Raw genomic sequence first — 20,038 nt, 5'->3', positions numbered from 1 at the left:
GGGAAGGCAGTGAGACGGTGAGTGCACGGGTGGGGGTGAGGGGGTAGGGGTTACCTGGGAGGGGCTGTTCCCACCTGAACGGGTTGTATACTGGGTCTCCCAATACCCTTAGAGGCCCCCAACCCAGCTCCCACCCTTGGCTGTGGGGTTGGGGTCCCAGTATCCAGACAGGTCCCCACGTTCCCCAGGGGTCCACACCCTAATCCTTGGCCAGAGGGCATCCGAGGGACCAGAGGGCCACCAGCTCTGCAGCCAGGGTTTGGGGGGGGTGGTCTTGGAAGGACCTGAGCAAGAGGTGAGGGAGGGACACCCAGAAGACAAGGTGACCAACGTAAAGCCATTCTGGTTTTAGACTGACCCTTAACATAAAAGTCATCAGGTCATGAAAAGAGTCACGAGATCAGACTCAAGGAGAACGACAAGACCCCACTCAGTGAAAGCCAGAAAGCCTGCACAAGCTCAAAGTCATTCCCTGTAGGTACGTCCCCAAACCTCAGACAAAGGAAAAACTCACCTCAATGTAAATGATGAACCCGAAGTTAAAGGGGAAGCTCCTCCCTGTAGGGTTAGCTCATTAAAGCAAAACAAAACAAAAAAAAAGGGGCACCTGGGTGGCTCAGGTCATGATCTCAGGGTCTTCGCATAGGGCCCCATGTGGGGCTCTGCAATCAGCGGGGAGTCCGCTTGAGAGTCTCTCTCCCTCTCCCTTTGCCCCTCCCCCCAATAAATAAATAAATCTTAAAAAAAAAAAAGCACTTATAAAGCCTTTGGTTAGAGGCTAAGGGAGGTCCCCTTTTCCCCCTGGGAGGAGAGACCACCCCGTTTCTCACCTGTATACTTAGTAAATCCTTGTCCCTTCTCTAAATGGCTTGCCCTTGAATTTTTTAAAAAGATTTTATTTATTTATTTGACAGAGTTAGAGAGGGAACACAAGCATGGGGAGGGGCAGAGGCAGAAGCAGGCTCCCCGCGGAGCAAGGGGCCCGACGCGGGGCTCAATCCCAGGACCCCGGGATCATGACCTGAGCTGAAGGCAGACGCGTAACAACTGAGCCCCCCAGGCGCCCCTGCCCTTGAACTTCTTGCACCAGGACAAGAAGCCTCTGGGTGAGAGGCCCGAGGCCCGCCCTCTCCGGGCCTTGCCCTCTGGCGTCACCACCGAACCCAGGTCCTTCTCCGCACGGGCAGCAAGGCCCCTGCCCAGTCTCTGAGCCGCAGCGAGGGCAGGAGTTGGTGAGGAGGTCGCCCGGGACCGGACAGGAAGTGGACCGACGTCCGCCTCTCGCAAGCGACAGCAGAAGGAATCCGTGTCCATCCAAGGACGTGACCAGGGGAGGGACGCGACACCCAGGGAAGCGGGGACACGTCTGTGAATCACACGGACGGCGAGACCTTGTTCACCGGATTCCACAAACAGCCCCTGTGTGGGAGAGCGAGACCCGACGAGGCCCGGCCGAAGGCGGGCCGACCCCACCGGACATTACCGCCGTCCGCTAAGGCACGCGGGGGCGCTCGGCGTCACGAACGACCGCGGCGCGAGCCCAAACCACGACCAGACGCCCCGTCCCGGCCGCGGTGTGGGAGTCCAGACGCGGGGAACCGGCGCCGGCCGAGACCCCGGAGGCCTGACCGCACCCCCCGGTGACGGCACCGGCTCCCGGGCTGCGCTCGAGCACGCGGGGCAGGCGCTCCGTCCCCTCGCGCAGGCGTGGACCACGGACAGCTCAGTCCGCCGCGTCCCGATCGGGCGCCGCACGGGGAGGCTCCGCCGGGAGACAGCGGCGGATTCCGGGGGCGGGAGGAGGGCGCAGGCGGGTCGGTGGGCGGGGAGTCCGCTGGGCCGGGAGCCGACTTCCGGCAAGCCGGTGAGACACGTGTGGAGCGCCGGCCTGTCAGTCACGAGGCGGGAGGCGGGGCCTGGGAGCGCTGCGGGGTTCGGGACCCCAGGGGCGGTGCCTGGAGTGCGGCCCAATCAGAACGTGAAGGGCCGCAGGCCGTCCTATCACGGCGCGGCTAGCGCGGGTCCCGGAGGAATGTCCAATCAGGGTCGGGGGGGCGGTAACTCCGAATTCCCGTGCAGTCAGGTCGCAGGACCTGAAGCATCGCCCAATCGGAGCGCGGGGCCTGTAACGCGTCCAATCAGGCCTGAGGGAGGTCCCCGGTCCAGGTAGGTGTTTCTCGGGGGGGAGCGGGCGGAGCTCGCCGGCGCGGAGCGGTGCACGTGTGGGTCCGCGGGGCGCGTGCGGACGCCGGGAGGTTCCGGAGCGGGACGCCGAGATGGTGAGCGCGGGGCCCGCAGGGTGGGTCCCGCCGGCCGGAGCGAAGCAGGAGCGGCCGCGGCGGGGCGCTCCCCTCCCCGCGGGTCCGCACCTGCGTGCTTGGCCGGTGGAGCCGGAGCGGGGCCGGCGCGGGGCGGGCGGGCCTGGGGCTCCGGGCGGTGCGCGGCCCCGCGGGGTGACGGCGGACACCGGCCGGGGCGGCGGGCGCGCAGAGGAGGCCTCCGGGCGGACTTCGGTGCGGCCCCCCGGGCGGGGGCGGGGGTCTCTCTCTCGGGCCGGGTCAGCGCTCGCGGGGCTGGGCCGCCCCGGTCGGCCGCTGGGGTTTCGCTTCCTGCGGAGCCTGCGCCTCTCGGTCCGGTCCCTTCGGGAAGGACGAGGCGCCCGACGAACGGTGTGAAGCCGCCGAGAGGCCGGGGGCCGGCGGGCTGCTTCGCGGTGGCTGCCGTCGGGGGTTTTGAGGGACTTTGGCTGCATGGAGGGGCCCGGGGACCCCGCGGGTCGTCGGAACAGGCACGCGGCGCGGCGAGCGGTGCCCGTCGGGCTGCGGCCGCGCGTCCGGCCACGGTCCGGTCCCTGTTCGGGGCCGACACCCGTGGGCTTGCGTCTGATCTGCCTCTTTGCCAGACAGGGACAGACGCGCTGCCGTTCAGTGCGTGATTTGGGGACGTTTTGCTGAAGTCCCTTCTGCGGGGGGGGGGGGACACCCAGTGCCCCTGTGTCCCCCGGAGCCGCACGCGCGGTGTGAGTGTGGTTTTGGCTTCGCCGTCGGGGTCGCTCGGTTCTTGCTGGGGACCCGGCTCCGACCGCCTGTGGGCTCCGGACACCAACGCCCAACGGAGGCGGCGGGAGGTGGCCCCGGGCGGTTGGAACGTGTTCCTGGCAACCCTGCGTGGGAGGTGACGGTGACGGAGCCAGGGCTTCCCTGGGTCGGGGGCGGAGACGCGGACACGGTAACGCCGCGGAGGTCGCTGTTGGGTGCGGGGAGGGGGCGAAGGGCCTCGGTGCGCCCTGCAGGGTCCTGGGGATGGGACCTGGGGACGGAACGCGGGCCTTTGCTCACTTTCCAAGCCGCAGGGAGAGATTTATTGTCTGCGATCGCCTTTGGCTCTTTCCAGGCCTGGGGGACACTGTTGGTCTCTGTGTGCCCTTTGTGCTCGTCAATCTTTTAAGGAAGGAGGGGGTTTTTTGTTCCGTTTTGTTTTTCCATTTCTTTGTGATTCGGACAGCCTGGGAGGTGGTGGGAGGGTAGTTGGAGGCGGCCTGGCTTGGAGGGGAGAAATGTAGCCGGGGGCCTAAAACGGACCTTTTTCTGGCCGCCCGGACTCTCTGAGCTCTCAGCGGGCCTGTAACCTGTTAGGGTCAGTGATCAAAGGAGCGAGACTGACACAAAGCGACAGTCCAGCAAAGCTTTATTTCGTGCAAAGCATCGAGAATCAAACTCTCCGGTCAGGGGTCAGGGCCCTCTCTTGCAAAGAGGCGACCCCTCCCTGCCTCACAGACTAACTTGTACAGAGGTAGTTTAGCCGGGCTCTACCCAGGTGGCCCGTGAGATTGCAACACACAGAGAAAACTGCACAGTCATGTTAGGTCACACACCGGCGGCCAATTGAGTTACAATTCACCCTAGTAGATACAAGCGCACCCCACTGATTGGCTGTCTCCACCTGGCTGACCCGCCCTTGTATCTGGGCTTTGCAAGTAAGTTCCTGGGGGGAGGGGGCGGGGTCAATCTAACTTCACTGCGTAAACCACAAAACGGCTCCCTCTGATTATGTCGGCCCTTACAAACCCATCCAACCTGGTGTCACTCCTTGGTGAGTCAGAAACGACACCCGGTTGAGATGTCCCCCCCCCCAACTATGGATCGGCAGAGGCAAGGTCTCGGGGAAGGGCTTCCAAAGCCTCTGCCCAGGGAGGCAGGGTGGATGGATCTTTCCCTGGGGACGCCTTGTCCTCCTCTGCAGAGGGCGGGTTGAGGTGCGTTTCCGGTGCCGCATGGGGGCAGCGGCCCCTGCTCTGAGCCGCTCACCCGTGCTGCTCCTCCCGAGTGTGTCCTGGGGAGGCTCTTGCTGCCCAGTGAGGCCAGCGTGGGCGACACGACTTCTGTCCTTGCCGTGTGTGCAGTGGGCTCTTCCATTCTCGAGTGTGGGCGAGTCGGGGCCTTGGGGGGTGGGCGGTCCCCACGTTCATCCCGGGCCAGTGTGGGCACCGCAGCTGCCGTCAGTCTAAGCGTAAACCGGAGTAAACACTGACACATGGTGTGGGGGGGCTGGCACTGTCGGTGGCGGGACGTGCATCACCTGTCCGGGCGGATGCCTGTCACCTGGCCCCAGGAGCTCTGCGGCTCGGCTCTGTCCAGCTCGGGGTGGACCCGGGATCTGCTAGGGGTCACACGGCGGTCGCTCTGGTCCATGCTGGGGTGGACACTGTCATCGTGGGGTTCCCCTTCTAGAGCAGCGTTTCCTGCATGCTGTCACCTGCGTGTCTGCTTCCTTCACGCACTGTGGACATCCATGCGGTCTCATTTCCGTGTGTTGCCCGTGTTCTGTCATGCTCAGGGGTTTGCGTGTCTCTCCGTGTCCGCGTGGATGGGCTCCTCGAGTGTTCAGTAAACTTGTGCGTCCCCATCCCCCCAGCGCAGACCACCCTCCTCCACCGTGAGAAACCCCTTCCGTCGCTGCGGTCACACGCACCCCTGCGGGTGCTTCCCCCGGTGCGGTCCCCTGTTTCGGGGACATGGAATCCGCAGGACTGGGCTCTGTGCACGTGTCAAGGGAAACCATCCCTCATTCCCCCGCACATAAGCAGTCTTCAATGCCCGGTGTCCACGCCTCTCTGTGGCCGCCCCAGCCCCGCCCCACCTGCTGCCCCTTACCCAAACCGGAGGCCTGTGCGTGCGTTCTGCTGTTTTCCGACAGGCTGTGTGTCCGTCCTCTGTCAGTGCCAACGGTTCTCGTCACTCATTCAAAACAAAGCTGTCGGTTACTTTACCCCCAGACTGGATTTATTCTGCCGTTGCGGGAACTGCACTTGGGAGCGTGAAAGGTCGCGAAACCACAGGCCCTTTGGAGGACAGAGGGGAGGAGGGCTCTGTGCAGAGGAGAGGGGGCGGGGTGGCTGTGGGAGCACAGAGATCTGGGAGGAAACTGGGAGTGGGAAGCCCAGTGTGGGGGGTGGGCTCATCGGCTGGGCGGCACTGAGAGGTGGAGGCGGGTCTCCTTCGGGGGACCGTGGATCCCAGGGAAAGTCGCGTGGGCTTGCAGGGTGCTGGGCTTCCTGCTGGGCCCCCAGTAGGGAGCAGGGCCGGACCCGAGGGCGCCCCCGCTGGCCCCATGACTGTCGCCTCCACACGTGGTGTGCGGGGCCAGGTGGGGGTCATGGGGGTCCCGATGTGTCCCCTGCATCCAGGACCCCTTCCCTGTACTGTGGCCGCTTGAGGGTTGGGGTAGATCCTGAAGGGGGCCCTGCCCGTGAGGTTGGAGAGAACCTGGAGCTGTCTTCTCGGGGACGAAATCTGGGTCTCCCTGCGGTCTTGCCCCTGGGCCAGTGCTGCGGAGACGGCTCTCCCGGAGCGCGGTGGGTCTTGGCAGGAGAAGCCATCGGCCCTTCCGGCCAAGGGTGGAAGGAGGCGGGCCGAGCGGCCTGGCCGTCCTGCGAGGTCTCGGTGCTGGGAGTGCAGGGGCTCTGGGGGAGGGCGTGAGGTTCAGAGGGACCGACCCCAGGCCTTGCGGACTCAGGGTGTGGGGGGATCTCGCCACAGTGTGTCCGCTGAGTCTCCGTAGTGACACGAGTGGGTTCCACGAAGCCCCGGGATTGTGGTGTTGCACAATGACCGCGTGGACCCGGCCAAACTCAGCAGAGCTGGTGAGGCCCCTGGCTGGTCACGTGGGCGCCCCGGTCCCGGTGACAGGGGGAGCTGTCCCCCGGGGAGGGACAGTGTTTCCTCAGAACTGCAGACCCAAGACATGCGCTGGTCTGTCTACACTAGAAAGCTGGGTGCAGTGAGGAAACGTGTAAGCCGTGGCTAAAACCTACTCCTCTCCCGCCGGAGGGAGCCGTGTGACCTCCGTCTGCGCAGACAGGCGTCCGGGGACCAGGTACGCGGGTGGGACCTGGCAGGTGCGCTCTTCGTGGCTTCGGGAACATTCTGCACTAAAATTGGTTACAGAGCAGCAACTGTGTTGTTTCAGGCCAGTGGGGTCCAGTGGTGACTCGTGGGGACTGTAGAGTCTCTGGTGGGGCAGATGGTTTTCACGTCCAAACCAGCCTGGACTAAGGGACACTCGATTTCCAGTATTACTTGTCCCTCTCTGGAGCCGGTCGTTGGGTGTCTCTCACCCATGTTCTCACACGTCATTGGGGGAAACAGATGTTTGCCTGTGGTTTCCTAGAGCAGCGTTTCATTTTTTGTTGGTTTTCGGTTGTGTTTCAGAGAGGGGGAGAGCGAGTGGGTGCGTGCGAGTGTGGGGGTGTGGGGAGGGGCAGAAGGAGGGGGAGGGAGAAGCTCCAGCCCATTCCCTGCTCCCTGAGCGCTCCATGAGCTCCCTGACGGTCTTGCAAATTCTCGGTGGTAACACTTGTGCTCTTCCACGCGGTGAGGGGACAGAGTCCGGGGTAAGTGCAGATGACGCCCCAGGTTGAACCAAAGGAGCTGCTCCGGGCCTTCCGGGGACAAGTCGTCATGTGCCCAGCATGATCGGTGTCGTTTCCAACTTTCATTTATTTTATCTTCATTTTCCTTCTGTTTTTATTTAATAAAGTATTTTTAAATTTTTTATTATTTATTTATTTATTAAGATTTATTTATTTATTTGACAGAGATCACAAGTAGGCAGAGAGGCAGGCAGAGAAAGGGGGAGTAAGCAGGCTCCGTGATGAGCAGAGAGCCCAATGCGGGGCTCGATCCCGGGACCCTGGGATCATGACCTGAGCCAAAGGCAGAGGCTTTAACCCACTGAGCCACCCAGGCGCCCCATAAAGGGTTACTATTATGATATGCGAATTACATCTGCGTAAGAATGAATTTTTTTACAGAGTCGGCAGCAGCCTACTGGGGACCTGCCCGGCCACAGTGGACTGGTCTGGTTTGTCTCAAGGACTCCGATCTCCTTGAAGGCCTCAGGCCTTTTGGAGAAGGAGTCAGTCGCTTCATTCATGTCTCCCCTGCTCTGCCAGAGAACCTTCTCACACCTTCCAGTCATGGCGCCCAGTTTCTTCAGCTGTAGAAAGGACCGATTGCAGGAGAGGACAGGTCAGGATGAACGGAGCAAGGGACCACTAAAGGTTAATCTAGCCACGTGGGGAAGCTATGCTCACAGAACTCGTCCCACTGATCTGGGTGCAGAGAAGACAGGCAAGTTCTAGAGATCTGGTCGCCTTACGACAAAGCACAACTTTTTTTTCCTTTTAAAGATTTTTTATTTATTCGACAGACAGAGATCACAAGTAGGCAGAGAGGCAGGCAGAAAGGGAAGGGGAAGCAGGCTCCCTGCTGAGCAGAGAGCCCGATGCGGGGCTCGATCCCAGGACCCTGAGATCATGACCTGAGCCGAAGGCAGATGCTTAACCCATGGAGGCACCCTGGCACCCCTGGGGGGCTGGTGGTGGTGAAAACAAACTGGCCAAGGTCCCCCTTAGTTGCCCTGTCACAGCGCTTCGATGACTGGAATCCATTTCCTGGTGGTTTTCTCTAGACTAAGGAATTTCTAAACATGGTTTCTACGTAGGAGTAGGCTTGTCACAGAAGGAATCAGACGGGGCCAGCCCGTTTCCATCCGGCACTGATCCAAGAGGAAGAGCCCAGTTCTGAAAAGGAGCTGGAACAACAGCCGAATGAGTCTTCTGAGAACGAAGAAGCCCCCGGCACAGGTCCCCAGCAGACCCTACCTGGCGCAGACAGGGCACGGGACTCTGATCCCAGGACAGAACTGACCCTCCAGCCTCCTGCCCAGGGTCCGTGAGAACGCAGCACCGAGGGCTCCCACACTTGTGTGCTCTCAGTGGTTGGTGTCTTCTTGGGGTCCATTTGTGATCAGCAAGTCACACTGACATTAAAAATAAAACCGTCACTTCTCTCTATAGGAAAAATTGTGGTATGGGGTGGGGGAAGTAGGTGGTTCCGTGGCTTAAGTGTCCGACTCTTGATTTTGGCTCAGGTCATGATCTTGAAGTCTTGAAATTGAGCCTTGTTCTGTGCTTAGTACACGGTCTGCTTGAGATTCCCTCCGTGGTCATAGATATATATGTAAGAATTAATGATAAATGTATAAATAAATGTGAATATTAATATTAATAAATAAATTAGTAATAAACAAAAACAATTTAAATGAAAAACAAAAAATTTTAAAAGTCGTAAAGAAAAATGGGTTTATCTGGGAATGTCAGAAAATCGTAATAGGGTCCAAGGAAGCCCCCAGCAAAACCACGGGCAAGCCTGGGAAAGAAAGGGAGCGGCTGCTTTTTCGAGGAGGGGGGCGTAGGGAGGGGCCCGCCACACAGAGCATCCACTGGAGCAACCTGGAGGGTCCATGTGTTGTGGCTTCTCATTGGCTGAGCCGTGAGCGTCTCTCGTTGGCTGAGCCATGAGCGTGTCTCGTTGCTGAGCCGTGAGCGTGTCTCGTTGCTGAGCCGTGAGCGTCTCTCGTTGGCTGAGCCGTGAGCGTCTCTCATTGGCTGAGCCGTGAGCGTGTCTCGTTGCTGAGCCGTGAGCGTCTCTCGTTGGCTGAGCCGTGAGCGTGTCTCGTTGCTGAGCCGTGAGCGTGTCTCGTTGCTGAGCCGTGAGCGTGTCTCGTTGGCTGAGCCGTGAGCGTCTCTCGTTGGCTGAGCCGTGAGCGTCTCTCGTTGGCTGAGCCGTGAGCGTCTCTCGTTGGCTGAGCCGTGAGCGTCTCTCATTGGTTGGCCTGTGACTGTCTCATTGGCTGGACTGTTGCCACGCGGAGAAACAGTCTTCCTTCCTCCGGTGCGGTACGGAGTGCGGCGCGCATCTCTCCGCGGTCCTCTGCCCCCGGCCCTGAGGGCGGGTCTGGTGCTTCTCTGCGGACTCGCGACTCCACCGCAGTCGTGTCTCCTGTGCTCGTTTCCGGAGCGCGGCCGGGCTTCTGCGCGGGTTTCCCTGCTCCTGTGGGGTCGGCTGCGGAGCGCGCGCGGCCTCCCTGTCGTGGGCGGTGACCGGACGGTCGTCGTCTTGACTCTTCCCGGGGGGCTGCCCCGGGCGGCGTCCCCCGCAGCAGAGATGCGTGACGGCGCCGCCTCCTCGCGTGTCACCGGCTCGCGCCTGCATGACTCCGCAGCTGTTCCGGTGGGGCCGAAGGGGTGTCTGCCCGCAGGGCCACGTCCCTTTCCCCGGCGACCACCACCCAGCACCTCCTGAGCCTCTCGGCCGCGGGCGGACCTTCCTCGGAGCCGCCGCTCCTCCGCTGTCGGCTGCGGCCGCTCCCAGCTGCCCCGCACCAGGGTGAGGCCGTTCCCCTCTGTTCCTGGTCGGTTGAGTCCTCTCGTTAGGACAGGGTCGTGGGCTTCGTCAGATGGTGTTCCTGGGTCTGTCGAAGTGATCGTGGGTTTTTGGGTTTTATTCTGTTCCTAAGGCTTAGGACTGCAGTTGTGCTCCCTGAACCCGCCGTTTTATCTCCTATGACGGGAAAGACCTGCTGCTGATGCCCCGAGGCCTGTCCCGCCGAGGAGGGGTGGCAGCAGATGGCGGCAGCAAGCCCTGCTGCGTGGTCTCCGGCAGTAGCCGGAGCCACACACCAGGTGGCCAAACCGGGTCCTACAAGGAGAGGACTCACCGTTGGGACACGTAGGAACGTGTTTGGCTGTGGATCAAGACGGCGGCTGAATATAAGGGAACAAAGAAATGAAGGGGTTGGTCTCAAAGAAGCGAGGCTGCTGGGCGTCCGCAGGCATCAGGAGAGGGTCTGGCAGAGTACATCCCCCCTGCGGAGGCGCTGTGCAGGAGCTGCTGTTGCCAACTGCGCCACGTGTGGGGAGTGCAGGGCTCAGGGGATGTAGTGGGAGAGAATAGGAAAAGGGTCCTTTGCCCCCTCCGGCACGCACAGCCCGAGACCTTCTGTTGTCTGTGGAGTAGGAGGGTTAGACCAGCCGAAGGACTGAAAAGACAAAGAGGGAGGAAAGGGGGAAGAGGGGAAATCCCTCACCCGTTTGGGCAAAGGCAGTCCGTGGGGCTCCCCGTGGACCTCTGGATGTTCTCGAGGAACAGTCCCAGCTGGAGTTCGTCACCAAGGGAAACGCCCACAAAATTCTTAACCTGGGGATACAGTGTCAGAGCAAAGTGGCCCCCATGAAGGACGCCAAACATGGGGCGGCCTGATCCCATGGAGCTGGCGGCATGGGTGGGGAAAGAATTCACCCGAGACAGACCAAGGAGATAGAAGTTTATTGAAGACGCCACAGGGGAGCACCACGCAGGACAGCAGAGGAGAGTGTCTGCCATGAAGTGGTGCCGAGGGGCGAGAATCAGGGGGGACTGTGAGGGAGTGTGTGATCCTATGGAATCTTCCCTGTTTTGGTAACTGGGCCTGGTTGGAAGAAGTCTACTGGGTACTTAGGGCCTCTGGCCATTTCCAGGTAGTCACTTCACGAGCCGGTTAGCATTCAGCTGTGGTCACTATGGGCCGTTTGCTTTGATGCTTATCTTTCCGTTGATCCAGCTTATTGCTGGAATCGGCCCCTACGTTATGTTCCCCCCGCTTCTGTTCAAGTCACCCTGGGCTCTGTTACCATCAGGCTCTCAGGGGCTCCTCTTTCTGGCGCCCTTCTGCTGGCATTCTGGGCACTGGGGTATATGGTCGAGGCCCTGCTGATGTCTGTGACTCTTCAGTAACTGGAGCTCCTCTTGTGCACCACGTGTGCCAGGCCCCTGGGCCCTATGTCCGTGCTCACTGTCCACCTAACCCAGGAAAGGGTGGTGTGTGCCTCAGCCGGGATCGAGGGCACTGCGCTAGGCTCCTTGACCTCGTTGCCTTCCAGTGAGAGCAGCCCTGGCATTGTGTGTTCACAGCATCCTGACATTCCGGCTCCAGTTCTTGGGGCTGACGAGGCAGTAATCGTCCTTGAGCAACTCAGAGATGTGCCGTCCAGTTTCAGTGTGGTGTGAACGAGTATTTCATTTTTCATTCTTTACCATACAAATGTTCTCAGATCAGCTCATTTTCAGTACAAATAGCCTATATTTGGGTGTATGTACGTCTGTATGAGCTGTCGTCATCGCCCTCTGCTTCGGGGTCCCAGCCCTTCCCGTCACTGAGGGCACTGACGTGGATGTGTTTGTATGTTGTCACTTCCTGCATGGGTGTGACTTGGGTCCTAGGGTGGGATGCAGTTCCCTGTGTGTCGCCCCCGCATCCTCCCACACACACGGGTGAGGAGGGAGCGTTGCTGCAAAAGAACATGTGGATGTTCCAGGACACAGTGGTCTTTGCGGATGTGGCTGTGAACTTCACCCCGGAAGAGTGGGCTTTGCTGGACCGTGGTCAGAGGCGGCTCTACAGGGACGTGATGCTGGAGACCTGCAGGAACCTGGCCTCCCTGGGTAAGCGCGGCTCCACCCCGTCTCTAGTGTTGTAGGGAACGAGTGTCTATCTTCCTTGGTCCGAGGACTGGGAATACGCTGGAGGAGAGACAGACGTGGTCCAGGCCTTCATGGAAACTACCAAGGGTCACATACCTTTTGGTGAAAACAGAGTTTCATGTGTTAAATCGACTCTTCTTTAGTCTTGATCCAAGTCTGAGACTCCCCTCTTTTCGAAACGCGAATGTGGTCTCCAGGGTCCCGTTAGGGCAGGGAGCGCTGCTGTGTACTTTTCAATCCTATGAAAGTTACACGCGGTTGCTACCTGTCGGGCTCGGTGACGTCACTCCAGTTACACTCCAGTTACACCCTACTTAATGAGTAGGAGAATCCTGAGCTCACCAGCTTCACTAGACACACTGAGACAAGAACCACATGTGTTCTGACTCAGTCTGAAAATGACCCGAAGGCCGCCAGAACAGACCTTTTGCAGCTAGTCCCCGTGAGAAGTCCTCATGGGAGAGGGTAGGTGGGGCAGAGATGTGGTTGGAAACCCAGCCCCAGTGCTGCTATGTGGAAAAGTGGGTGGGACCTCCCAGGTACAAGGAAGCAAGGAAATGAGTCCCTACACCAGGCACCCTCGACCTGGGGACCACAGTGCAAAGACCAGGGCCTGGAACACCTGCCTTTGAAAATCAGTGGGACGTAAGTTTGGGAGTTAAAACATCAGTAGGGTGCTGGGGCGGGACTCCAGGAAGGATGGAGGCTGTGGACAACCGGCAGAGAGCACACTCTTATCCACTGGCACAAGACGGAGCACACAGCTGCATGTTGAAATGTCCCTGGGTTATGTGTGAAGATTCATTGCCTAATTTTAGGGCACACACTGGAGGCCCAGAGAGCTATCTAGGGGGGGACATGTTGACAGGTGTCATTTATCTTGCAGCCCGTCCCCCGGGATAGCCAGCTGCATCTGGGAGGCAGTTCTGACCCATCACGTATGCATTGCTTATACTGGTTCCCCCACTCGGCACTGGTTCCCACTCACCCACCCCATCGAACCCACCTGTCCTGGAGGTACCTGTCCAAAGTAGCTCCTGTCCAGCCGCCCTTGGTGGCAGCCTCCCTTGGGAATGATGTCTTCCCCATTGGGACTCCTGTCCTACCACCCCTGTCAGGCAACCCCAGGTGTGATGGCCGCCTCTCAAAAGCATGATTCCTGTCCCGTGATCAAAGGAGCTAACCACAGCGACCAGGGAGCCGGCATTGGCCGCATCCAGGCCTTTGGTCCCCTGGCCTCTCAGCTGCCCTCTACTGCTCACCTCTGCGCCCACAGCAGTCACCACGCATTGTTGCACACGGCCATATTGAGGTTGACCGCCATTCATCAGTGCCCCCAGCAAGGCTACAGCAGGACTTCTCCGGCAGCCATGCAAGCCCCACACAGTGTGCATGTAGCAGCTGGGTCTCAGCCGTGACAGGCGGCCACACACGGCCCACAGCAGAACACTCCTGGAGCACCTGGTCCTGGTGACTGGGGAATGCTGTGGTGGAGGGCACCGTAGGATGTTTTCTGGTAAGGCCACTACTTTGAGGACCGGGAGATGTAGCTGACTGACTTAATACATGCCAGCACAGGGAGAAGACAGAGGAATTTGTTGCCAAGAAAATAACAGGATAAAAGCACTGAAAATGACCTAAATCATAGAGAGACAAGTCATCTCCCAGATAAAAGAATTCAAGGTAGTGGTCATGTAGATGCCGCCCAGGCTTGAGAGAAGAGTGGATAGACAGGGTGAGAACTTCAACAAGGAGATAGGAAATATAAACAAGAACTAAACACAGCTAAGAAACCCCGTAACTGCCATGAGGAATACACTAGGGGGATCCATAGCGTATTGGAGGACGCCCCGCAGCTCCCCGCAATCTGGAAGGTGAGGGAACGTAGGAAGCAACCAGGCTGAAGAGCAGAATTACAGTACTGGTGAGAAATGAGTAACTGACGTACTAAGTTCAGGGACCTGTTGAGCGCAGCAGTGATAAGAACATTTGCATCCTGGGGGTCTACGGACGAGAACAGAGAAAAGAGCAGGAATTTCTTTGAAGAAACTGTGGCGAGGAGTTCTCAGATCTGGGCGTGGAACGGACCCTCGGGTCTGGGAGGCTCCACAGGGCCCAATGGGAAGAGCGAGCGGAGGTCCACACTGACGTTTGTACTAAAATGGAGAAAAAAGGAAATATGAAGAGATTATCTGAAACCAGCTAGAGAAACTCTAAACTACAAGGGAAACTCCATAAGGCCGTTAGCTGATTTTTCAGGAGAAAAATGGCAGCCTAGCGGGACGTGGCATCCTACATTCAGAGTGTGGGAAAAACCCACAACCGAGGATATTCTACTCAGGAAATCCATCACTCAGAATTGAAAGAGAGAAAAAGGTTTCCCAACAAACAGCAATTAAAGAACTTCATCACCAGGAAACCATCTTTAAAGAAAAAAAAATCTTTTAGTTATTTATATGAGGAGAGAGAGTGCACACGCACAAGGAGGGTGGCGGGCGGAGGGAGAGGAAAAGAGAGAATCTAAGTGGGCTCCTCACCAAGTGTGGGGCCCGATGTGGTGCGCGATCTCAAGACCCTGAGATCGTGACCTGAACCAAAATCAAGAGTTGCATGCTCGGATCACTGATCCACCCAGACGTCCCACCATTAAATCAGCCTTACAAGAAATCGTGATGTGCTGCTTTTAGTGGAAAAGAAAACTTTTTTTAAGTGGAAAAGAAAAGGCGATCAGTAAAAGCATGAAAATTATGAAAGGATATAAGAATTTGCTGTTAGTTGGAAACATAAGATCAGTAGACAAGTCACTTAGAAAGCTATTATGAAGGTTAAAACACAAAAGTAGTGAAATCATTTGTACCTTGAGGTTTATGCATAGATACAGAGGACCAGATGTGAAATACGGGGAGCCTGGCTGGCTTAGCTGGTAGAGCATTGGCCTCTTGGTCTCAGGGTCATGAGTCTGAGCCCCACATTGGGCTTCCATATTTCTTTTAAAAAAAGGAAGGAAGGAAGGAATAAAGGAGGCAGGGAGGGAAGGAAAGAAAAAAAAGAAAAGGAAAGGAAAGAAAAGAAACGAAAGAAAGAAAGGCAGGTAGGCTATGGGGACACCTGGGTGGCTTAGGTAAGCATCTGCTTTTGGCTCACGTCATGATTTCAGGGTCTGGGGATCCAGTCCCACATCAGGCTCTCTGCTCAGAGTGCAGTTATCTCCTTTTCCCTCTGTCCCTCACCCAGCTCCTGCTCTCTCGTGCTCTCTCAAATAAATAAATCTTAAACTTAAAAAAAAGGCATTTAACAAACTAGGAAGAAGTACATGCTTCTCAGTAATTACTTTCAATGTAGATGGACTAAATGCTCCAATCAAAACACATATATTGACTGAATGATTAAAAAAAGAACTCATGTGTAGTCTGCCTAAAAGGGAGACACAATATGGACTGAAAGTCAAGTGGACTAAAATAGATTCTCCACGCAAACAGAAGTGGGGTAAAAAGTAGAGCTCGAATACTTAACATGAGATACAGGAGGGGTCACACGGAGACTGTGACGAGCCAGAGACTGCCATGACATGATGATAAGCAAATTGGACAAGAGCAATATATATCTGTGATACATATATCACAGATTTAATTATGATACATATTTAATTGTGTATACATATGTGTGCATAGAATGTATTTGTGCACCCAATGGGAATGCCTAAATATAGAAAGCAAATCTTAAGAGAAATAAAGGCAGAAAATGACAGTAGTAAATAATTGTAGGAGGATTTAACACTCCAATAACATGCCTTCATAGAACGCCCAGACTGAAAATCAGTAAAGAGTGGATTTCAGTGACATCGCGCCAGGTGGACATAGTGAAAATTCCATTCCAAATGGCAGAATACGCATTCTTTTCAAGGGCACATGGAACATTCTCCAAGATAGTTTGTATGTTAGACCACGAAACAAGTGTGAGTAAATTTATGAAGACTGCGATCTTGTGAGGCATATTTTTGAAGAATGGCAGCATGAAATTACAAGTCAATAATAAGAAAAGTAAGAAGCTTGGGATGCCTGGCTGGCTCAGTTGGTGAAAGGTCTGTCTCCCACGTGGGTCATGGTCCCATGTTCGGTGGGGAGCCTGCATCTCCCTCTGCCCATGCCTTCCCCTCCTTGTGCCCCCTCTCTACTCTCTCTGACAGATAAAGTTAAAAAGTCTTTACCAAAAAAATAAAAATAAGCTCAAACATGTTGAGGCTAAACAGCATGCTACTAATACCAGTGGGTCAACTGAGAACTTCAGGGAGGAATCAGAAAATACTGGAGCCAAAGAACAATGAGTGGATAATGGAACTTCTTTGTCCTGAGCAGCACGAGCTGGTAAGAGAGATGTGGACTGGGTGCCTGGGGGGATCAGTGGGGTTAAGCCTCTGCCTTCAGCTCAGGTCATGGTCTCAGAGTCCTGGGATTGAGCCCCACATTGAGCTCTCTGCTCAGTGGGGAGCCTGCTTCTCCCTTTCTCTCTGCCTGCCTCTCTGCCTGCTTGTGATCTCTCTCTCTCTCTCAAATAAATAAATAAAAGGGAAGACCAAATCGAATCAGCAGTGAGATACCACCTCATGGCAGCCAGGTTGGCTCTATCAGAAGGACAAGGAATAACAAGTGTTGGTGAGAATGTGGAGAGAAGGAAACTCATCTTTGCTGGTGGGAAGGTCAATTGGTGCAGCCCGCATGGAAAGCAGTACTGAGTTTCTGCAGAACACCACAGAAGCACCATGTCGTCTGTAATTCTGCTTCTGGGTATTTAACCATAGAGAAAACATTAATGTTCATTGTAGTGTTAGTTGCAATACTCAAGATATGGAAAGAACCCACACATCTGTCGGTGGGTGAATTGGATAATGAAATGTGGAAAATGTGTATATTACCCAGCCATGGAAGAAGGATGACGTCTTCCCGTTTGTAAATACGTGGATGGACCTAGAGGGTTTTCTTCCAAGTAAATAAGTCAGAAAGACAAACACCGTATTTTACTTGCATGTGGAATCTAAATAACAAAGTGAATGAACAAACAACAGGAAATAGACAGACTTAAAACTATCAAGAAGAAATGGGTGTTTGTGCGACTGGAGGGTATGGAGGGAGAGGAGAAATAGATGAAGGCGATTGAGTGGCCAGAGTGGTCCAGAGCCGCACTTACTGAACGTGGGAATGAATGAAGGAGGACACGTATTGCATGGGGCACTGGGTGTAGTGTATGAACAGTGAATTTTGGAACAACACACACACAATAAACTAAATATGGGAATGGAAAGTACAGCAGGCAGAATATGGTCATAATATTGTATTAGTTTTCCATAATGACGGATTTTAATTATACTTACTGTGTAACATGTATGATTGTTGAATCACCATGTTGGGCACCTGACAGTAAAATGAACGGTCAGTATGCTTCCAGCATTCAAGAAGAAGAAAAAGTCCACACTTAACCATCATTAGTGAGTTCGAAGAATAAAGAGCCCATCTTCCAGACTACTTGGGGCCCTTCAAATCCTCCCTCCTGCTGGGCTGTTCTCAGGGAGCTGGGCGGCAGCCATACCCACTGTCTGACCTCCCAGTGGCAGCTGGGGCGGTGCAGGCTCCCCCAATGGCCTCGGTGCCTTCAGAACAGTCCAGTAACCCTCAGTCGGACCAGGTTCTGGAGAAGGGAATGGCATTTGCGCATGTCCGTTAAAAATGTGACTCCATCCTTGTTTTGAGAAGGGTGATTTTGTCGTTCACCTGGCCTCCCCATCAGACATTACATCCATCCTCACCCATGTGGCAAGCCTTTTTGTATTCTTTTAGAAGTAGGGTGTGGAGGTGTGTATCTTGCTCACTTCCTTTCTACTTCACTTTTCTGATAATACTTACCTCCACATTAGTCGCCATCGATTTTGAAGTATTTCTGAGTAAACAGGCTGCCCTATATACACTTTTCCTCTTATTGCCAAAGTCCCAAATCACTAGGGTCCTGAGGATTTTTCTTCAGTTACTTGTCTGTTCTTCCTGATGAACGTCATTTCCATTTTGGGATCAGTATATGACTAGAAATCAACATATGGTCTGTTTTCCTCAAACAACAGATCATTCCCAAGAAATTAAATTGTGCTCCCAATTTTTGCAGTTGGTCCCAGTCAGGATAAAAGGAGTGCATCAAGGACTCAGCGGAATGTTTTGCAGAATGAGCTCCCCAGTGAAGGCAAGACCGTCTTACTTGCAAGAAATGATTCGTGTTCTGTTTTTGGAGAAAACTGGAAATTTCCTAACAGTGGAGATCAGACCCAAACCCAGGAAAGGCGTTTAAGGTGAGTAACACTCATACAGGAGGAGGGACTCAGGGCAGACGGTGAGACTAACTTGAAATCAAAGGATCGCTGAGGTGCATGTGGGTGGTTCAGTGGGTTGGGGCCTCTGCCTTCGGCTCAGGTCATGATCCCAGAGTCCTGGGATCGAGCCCCACATTGGGCTCTCTGCTCAGCAGGGACCCTGCTTCCCTTCCTCTCTCTCTCTACCTGCCTCTCTGCCTACTTGTGATCTCTGTTCGTCAAATAAATAAATAAAATCTTTAAAAAAAAAAAAAGAATCGCTGAGAGCACACCTCGATAATTGTATGATCCAAACTTTCACATGAAGAAGTTTTAATGAATGCATTCTAGATATTGAACATTTGAAAACGAATTCAGTTGGAAATAATGGTGAGAAAAACGACATTTGAGAAACCTAGAGTGTTCTGACAGTATTTCAGTCTTCAGCCAGTACATTAAGCTTGTTTCACTCTGTTACCATGGAGACAGTGCCACAAACACAGCCGTTCACTGAAGACGGCCATTATGTAGTCAAGTAATCGTTCATGTGGATCAGTAGATAATTAATAAAGAGATCAGTTAAAATCATTATTCCGTAACAGTGTGCCTTCCCATTTTGAACAGAAGTCGTTTGGTGAAGCGGGTCTGTGAAAGCAGGGAAGATAATCGATGTGCAGAAACCAGAAGGCAGGTGACAAGTGTTACCGTGCGTGAGGATCGTCCTACTGGAGACAAGTCCTGTCTGTGCGCCAAGTGTAGAGAAGCTGTCACAGACGGTTCTTTCCCTGAGAACCCACAGAGATCCCACCCTGGACACAAACCTAGTCCCTGTGAGGAATGTGGGCCGGCCTGCAGCCGTGTCTCGAGCCCCAGCCCTCAGGTGGACACAGACGTTGTAGAGAGACCTTATGAACCTCAGGACACCGGGGGAGCATCGAAGAGAGACTTGAAGAGTCGTGGTAGTAAAAAATCTTTAGAGTGCAAGAAATGTGGAAAAACTTTCACGTGCATGTCGTCCCTTCGGAGTCACGTGAAGGATCACTGTGGACAGAGAGTCCATGCGTGTGACGTGTGTGGGAAAGCCTTTATGTATCAGTTCTACCTTACACATCACATGATAACTCACACTGGGGAGAGGCCCTATGAGGGTGTGGAGTGTGGAGAAGCCTTTTGGTCTGCTTCAAGTCTGCAAAGACATGTGAGGACACATACTCGGGAAAAACCCTGTAAATGTCAGCAGTGTGGGAAAGCCTTCCCTGGTGACAACTCCCTTGAAGCACACATGAGAAGACACGAAGAGGACAGAACCTTGGAATGTAAGGAGTGCGGGCAAAGTTTCAGAAAGCATCTGCCTTTTGAATGTCACATGACCACACACAACGTCATGAAACCCTATGAGTGTAAGGAGTGTGGCAGAGCCTTCAGATACCACACAGCTCTTGGAGTCCATATGAGGACGCATACTGGAGATAGATCCTATGAATGTGTGGCATGTGGGAAAACTTTCCGGAAGTGTGAACATTTTAATCGTCACATGGCCACCCACAGTACCGTGAAACCCTATGAATGTAACCAGTGTGGCAGATCCTGCCGGGATCACACAAACCTGCGAATCCATATGAGGACGCACACTGGGGAAAGACCCTATGAATGTCAGCAGTGTGGGAAGAGCTTCAGATATATGGGAAATCTGCGGGAACATACGACAACACACACGGGGGAGAGACTGTATGAATGTCAGCAGTGTGGGAAGACCTTCAGGTATAACTCATGCCTGCGAGAACACATGTGGAAACACACTGGAGAGAGACCCTATAAGTGTCAGCACTGTGGGAAAGCCTTC

The 20,038-nt window shown here is 55.1% G+C and overlaps 1 protein-coding gene across 1 annotated transcript in view; it reads left to right on the top strand.

The window, feature by feature from the left end:
* The first annotated feature begins 2,187 nt into the window (after positions 1-2,187).
* LOC308340889 (zinc finger protein 77-like) overlaps positions 2,188-20,038 on the top strand; it is a 44,705-nt gene continuing 26,854 nt past the window's right edge. Inside the window, exons 1-3 of the mRNA XM_080800365.1 lie at positions 2,188-2,279; positions 11,699-11,825; positions 18,015-18,195. Of these exons, the coding sequence (XP_080656491.1) occupies positions 2,277-2,279; positions 11,699-11,825; positions 18,015-18,195 (311 nt within the window). The 5' untranslated portion in view covers positions 2,188-2,276. The remainder of the gene's footprint in view (positions 2,280-11,698; positions 11,826-18,014; positions 18,196-20,038) is intronic.

Source organism: Martes martes, assembly GCF_963455335.1.
Source record: "Martes martes genome assembly, chromosome: 1".
Classification (NCBI taxonomy): Eukaryota; Metazoa; Chordata; class Mammalia; order Carnivora; family Mustelidae; genus Martes; species Martes martes.
Note: the sequence above shows the minus strand (reverse complement) of the source record. Positions and strands in the feature narration are given on the sequence as shown.